General features: G+C 43.4%; 1 protein-coding gene across 1 annotated transcript; it reads left to right on the forward strand.

Annotated features, from left to right (window-relative positions):
- The first annotated feature begins 3,756 nt into the window (after window positions 1-3,756).
- On the forward strand, window positions 3,757-5,342 carry LOC127012652 (uncharacterized). The gene is given in 2 exon segments (XM_050890885.1): window positions 3,757-4,888; window positions 4,891-5,342. Coding segments are annotated over 2 exon segments (1,584 nt in total).
- The last annotated feature ends 1,205 nt before the right edge of the window (window positions 5,343-6,547 follow it).

Below are 6,547 nucleotides of genomic sequence, written 5' to 3' on the forward strand. Positions count from 1 at the left end.
CTAGTTTTACTTTAATAAGAATACCACTAACCAGTAGAGACATGAAATCACTAAAGTTGAAAGAAGAACTGCATGAGTTTTGATTTTTTCTGTAACACAAAATCAACAGCCAGCTATCATCACCAGCAGCAAAAAAAGACATTGGCAATGAATTTCGTAAATCAAAAAAGAGGAGAGGATGAATCAGATATTACAATGATGTCAGTCACAAGCATTCCTTTGGTTGCACTACAATTATGTAAGTTTCAAATTAACTAGGCCCTGTTACGTAAAATATTTCAAGAGGTAAATTCAGTACGTATTGGCCCTAGAAGACATTTGTTTACCCATGCATTATAGCTTACTAAATATAAAAACTAAGTTTCTGTAAAACATCTAGATCACTTTTAAAAAATATACTATTCATTTATCCATGCTTAACTGCACAAAAACACATAATTTTTGCATCTACAAAAAATGTGACCTATTCGTTTTTCAGCATTAAAGGTGAAATGAAAATTCTCTGCCTACCTGCATGCAAAATTCAGTCTTCAGATAATAATCTGATTTTCAGAAGTGTGACTGCTTTTATGGACAAGATCTGTCCCATCTAATTTGGTAATATGTTTCTACATAGCTGCTTTTTTGTTCTTTTGGATGCAAACAGAATTGCCAACAATACAGTGATGGTGGGACTCGATCACTCAAAAGTTTGCCTATGGTCAGTCAAGAAGTTCATAGTTTTCTGAACTTACACTACTTTCTGCATCCTGAGATATAGAATAGCACTAGTATTTTGGATAGATTTATGATTGCAAAATGCATTTACACAGATGTTTAATCTGATATGGGAAGGCACCCCGTAGCAGCATAGGCACCTTCATGCTTTTTTAACAGCAAAGAATCAAAATAGCTAAACAAAACCAGTCATATACCAGGAATAAACCTGGCAATCAGCAAAGACTTCAGAAATAATTATTGACTTTATAACTCACAGAATTACAGAGTTAATCATTCAAAATTTAAATATTTGACTTATGACATGCCAGCTAGTCTGCTGACTATCTTGAGCTTATGAACTAAACATCAGCTTTTAATTTTAATCAATTTTTGAAGTTTAAAGAAGCTTTTATAATTTGTCTTGGAATCAACCATGGTTAAGATTTTCAGTAATGATTGCCTAGATTTAGTCTTCTATATTCGGTCTCTGAGGAAGCATTGACTTTATGGCATTTTGAACATCCTCTCTATCTGTGTAAAAGAAGCTGGTACTTCAGCTATAAAGTTGTCTCTTCTGAAAGTAAAGGTGGAAACTGGCTTAGAGTTTTGAAAAACACAGGAAAAAATGCAATAGATAGCGAGTTACCATTGAAATTATAAAAAGAGTGAGCAGTGCTGGAACAAATGTCTCATCCTCTTTCAATCACGTTTCTTTCCAAGACACCTTAAATTTTAATCTGCATCTTAATAAAATTAAAGAATGAATCCCTGTTCTACTAGGTCAATGGCAAAAATTCAGCTGATACCTTTTCATTTTAAAATCAGGGATCATATCCTGTTAGTGTGGTCTAAATGTATTATAATTGTATATTGTCAATTCAGCATTAATATAAATGTTTTAGGCCTATATACCTAGTCATTTAATTGCTCTTGTCTGTGTCAAAACATGCAAAATGTAAGAAAAAGGCTTTAAAAAGCAGTACTCTGCCTTTCATTGCAATGGTCTATAGTGATAAATAGTAGATCTGCAGCTGTACAATGGGATCTAATGCCATGCCCAAGATACTGGCATACAAATGGCAGAACATAACAGAAAATGACACATCATAGGTTATTACTGGCTCACTGACTCAAAGAAAGGAAGAAAGGGTATTAATTAAAACCAGTGAAGGTTTAGAGAGGAGAGCTGCAGGGGAGGGCAGAAGTATACAGACAGATAATGTCTGGAAGAGATCTACCATTGAAATGATTCCCTTCTGCCTCTAAAGAGAAAATTCAGCCTGTGACAAGGACAGTCCATTAACTGATGTGACCTGATTAGGCTTATTAATGCTGCTGGCTGTATTATTAAGACAAATGAGAGGCAGAGAAGCCAGGACTGTATAGGCACCCACCTGGGCGGGTGCTCCAGTTTAATTCTTTTTACACTGCATGAGTAAACCAAATGTCAAAGTTCAAGAGAGCCAGTCAAGCAAATGATGGGATTATAGTTCAGGATGAAAAGATGGGGGTGGGTGGGGAGGAATGATGAATGCTCTTTCACCAGAGGAATTATAAACAAATGTAATCTTTCTTGATAAAGTATTTAATTCTCCTCCCTGTCTCAGGTCATTTAACATATACTTACATGGCGAAAATAAGTATTTTTCAAAATTACATTTCTTACCTCATAATTTAAAGTATGTGTCAAAACAATTACTGATTTTATTACATTTCCCCCAATACATGAAAAAGAATTTTTGTTTTGAAATGAGTTACAGAAATGAATGGAGGAAAATACAATCTATATTTCACTATGATAGGAAAGGAAAACAGAATTAGAACATAGAAAAGCTGTAACTGCTAGTTTTTTTTTTAATAAATGATGACCAAACTAAAAACGAATATTCAAAACAAATTGCAAACATTACATGAATTCTTATAACAATCAACTAAGACTATTGCTTTCTGCCATTTATAGACAGAAACTTATAAACTAGCAAAAAAAAAAAATCACAGAGACCATTGTTGTTAGCCTATTCATCAAAAGCAACAGAGAAGAATCAGTGTATTGGGTTTACGTTGCAAAGTTTTGGTAGCTGGGGGGGCTGCAGGGGTGGTGGCTTCTGTGAGAAGAGACCAGGAGCTGCTGCCATGTCAGACAGAGCCAGTTCCAGACGGCTCCAAAATAGACCCTCCACTGGCCAAAGCTGAGTCCATCAGTGTGAGGGACCGGAAGAGTTAATGTCTGTCAATGTCTCAAACATTGTAGCAACCAAGGTGCGGTCTGCATAACAAAGAGGGCCATCAGCAAGAAGTTGGCTGGCATGGACACAGGGGGTGTGCCGGAGGGTGTGCAGTCCTGTGTTCTGGCAGAACCAGCCCGATAACCCACCACATATGGCCAGAGGCCACACAAAGCTTATTTGAGGAGGGGGCTTGTAGCTCCTTGGAAAGTCCCTAAGACCACCACCCCAATAAGCCGCACATGCTCAGTAGATAAAGAACCCTCTGGAACACTACTATATATGTTGAGAACTGTCTGGAATGAACCCATGTAAGTCTTCAGGAGGCGTGACTGTGGACGGAGATTTAGACTATAAAAGACACAATTGCAAAGAGCGACGTTGCGCGCGCCCATGACCGGAGGATTACCACACTCGTCGCCGACACTGCGGGATCCAAGGGTGGTGACTATCTCTTTTCTTTTCCCCCTCTTTTTCTTTCTCTCTTTTCTCTCTTTTCTCTTTTCTTGTGAACGTTTTGCTGCAACCCACGCTGCCCACCGTTAAGCCTTCCACAGTTTGGATTGTTCAAATAAAGCATTCAAAGTGATCGTTTGGTGTCGTTTCACCTTAATTTAGCCCGGGGGGATCCCAGAACCTCTACGACCCTCTGGTCTGTCTGGTCTGGGTCGTAACAAATTTGACGTAGCCGGCAGGATCCCCTCATCGGTGCTAAAGCGATCACTGGGACTCGGCTTTTACCAAAGCCCCTCTCTGAGAGGAGTCCTACACCAGCGGAGACAGTCCTCTGAGGACTAGTACGGGATCTGGTCCCTGTAACTGTATACTCATAATGGCCTCCCTGGGAGGACCGATTGTAGATTGCACCCCTCTCCTGGAGAGGTTAGAGGGCTATAACGCCCGACCTTCTCTCTCTGGTATGACTTGGGCCCACAATAATTGGCACGATCCACAAGCGGTAGCCGACAGAATTTCCGCTTTGGCTAATGAACGAAAACTGAAACAAGGGAAGGGGAAGGCAGTAGTTTGTGCGGTTTTAGGAGCAGCTCTGGTGGCAGCACAACGGAATAAACACATGGCCCAACACGTGGAAGGGGAGACAATAAAATCCCTTCAAGATCTGGTGGGGGCTCTGCAGGAGCAATTAGGAAATGAGACAAGACATCTCTCCGATCAGCTTACCGCTGAGCGGGTGACTAACCAACGGCTGCACACCGCTTTGAGGGAAGCTTTGGAGCGGGAGCGAATATTGCGGGAACAATTAGATGAAATGCGCTCCCCAATTGGTGTAGAAAATTCGGATGCCGATTTTGACGAGGGGAAATATCCAAAATCGTTATACCCTCTTAAAGACCTAGACCCTGTAAGAGAAATATTTTCCCTTGGGGAGGGAGCTGTAATGCAACCTTTGATTAAAACTGAGACTGTGGATGGTGGTCAAGGAGGGGCCCAACAAGTTACCACTCGTATCATTCCCTATTCTCCCACTGATTTGGGTAAAATTCAGGAGAAATATTCCCGGGGCCCCCGAGAAACTGAAACTGAGTATGTGTGGAGAGTGTCTCTTACCGGGGGTGACCGTATCTTGCTGAGTGAGGACGAGGCAAGAGGATATTGGGGTCCGGGAGTTTTTCTAACCACAAATGACAATAGAGAACCCTGGTCCCTGACCCAAAGAGTGGCATACTGGGCGGGTGGATTGGATCCCATGGAAAGAGGAGACCCCTTCTCGATTAAAACGCCTAAGGCGGGGCACATTTTAAAGAGTGTACAGAAAACTGCGTGTCTCCAGTTGATGCATGACCGGTTATTGGTTCCGCAGCAGCCCTCTCCCATGCAATATGTGGCAGACCCCGACAGGTTGCATCCCCTTATAAGAGGATTACCTGATGTTTTGAAATTATATGCGGTGCAACTACAAGATCGGTTGAGGGCGCCCCGACCCCGGAGGAGGGGAGGCCCCCGGAGACGACATGGGGAGAGGTGGCACAAGAATTGATTAATTACGAGAGACGGATGGGATTTACCGGCCAGGGAAAGACAAAATCCAAGGCGGACCTTAGGAGGGTGGAAGGCAATGGGGGAATAAAAGCTGCGCCCCCGAGGCCGACGCGGCCCCCTCATAGTAAAAGATATGCATTATGGACAGAAGGCATCTCAAAGGGGATTCCCAGGGAGGTGATGGATGGGTTACCCACCCCCAATCTGGAAAGTTTGGTGAAAGGCTGGGACAAAATAAAGGAAACCCCATCTCCCTCGAACCCCAAGGATTTTGTCCTCCCATCCCGGGAACCTGAAACAATAATCCTGTCCGCCCCCCGGGAGGCTGCATTGATCGGTCTGAGCATCCTGGAGTCGGGAAACCCCCTCCGCCGTCCCCAGTCGGTGAGCCGGGGGATGGCCGGTGGATCTATTTAAGGAGGCTCACAGAAAACGCCAAAGGGGACTTGTTAATTACCTTTCCCCTGGGTCCCTTTAAAACTCCAGTCACCTTTTTAGTAGATACCGGAGCTCAGATGTCGGCTCTCCGGGAGGATGTGGCTAACCGCTACGGGATAGTGGTGGATAAAAAGCGAATTTGGGTTACTGATGTGTTTGGAAATTCCAGACCCCAACCAACTGCTCGAGTAAAATGCTGGTTGCCTGGGGACGAATCCCCGACAGAGGTTTTGATGATATTGGGGAGGTTGCCGACGAACATCGTGGGGCTTAGGGTTTCAGTTGTTCAGCGGTCATTCTTTGCATTGTTTGCCTGATCCTGTTAGGCCCGTTGCTGTTCTTTATTAGGGAAAAGATGGTGGTGGGGAAAGTTTATATTCTTACTTTGTGAATGTATAATCTTGTCTCAATCAACGGGGAATCTGAATAACCGACCCAGCCTGGTATGGGAATTGATTACTGGTTTTGTCCGAATCTGGAATCGAACAGACCAAGGGTTTTGTGTGGACCTCCCTACGTCCACATCAGAGGGTCTCAAATTTGCCGTTATTTGGTTAAATCTCTCACGAGTGTTAAATTCAAAATTAGAAATGTTAAACCAAAAGTGTATTCAGAATACTCTCTGGAAAGGACAATGTTTGTGGGGAATTGACTACACACTTCCTCCAGGGTGGGAAGCTGACTACATACCCTCTCCAGTAGCCTATAGGTTTCCAGTTAACATGACCTGGAGGAATATGTGGAAGGCTACATGCTGGAAGCAACAGCTCTGTACAGGAACTACGAGCGCTGCCCTTGCAGCCCGAGAGGGTTGGACAGCGTGTCCCCAGAAAGTGCACCTCCCTTGCATGTCTGTACTGAATTCGAAGTGGTGTCCCCGGAAGGAGGAGATCCCTTGTAATCTGGGACGTTGGTGGGACCGTCCCCCTCACGGTGAACCTCTACAACATGAATATAATGTTCCGTCATCCCCAGGTTGGTGTATTCAAATTCCTCGCAGATGGGGTGGCTATGCCCACCAGAATCGTTCTCGTAATGAATATGCTTGGTCCTTAAGCATGCTTTACTTGATCCAGACAATATAATTGATGCGCAGGAAATAGATCCCCTACTCTATAAGAACACCCCCTTAATGACCTGTTCACGGACCATTGGTTGTGAATCGTTAACATGGGACCCTGTAG

The sequence above is a fragment of the Gymnogyps californianus genome, chromosome 2, assembly GCF_018139145.2.
Source record: "Gymnogyps californianus isolate 813 chromosome 2, ASM1813914v2, whole genome shotgun sequence".
Taxonomy (NCBI): domain Eukaryota; kingdom Metazoa; phylum Chordata; class Aves; order Accipitriformes; family Cathartidae; genus Gymnogyps; species Gymnogyps californianus.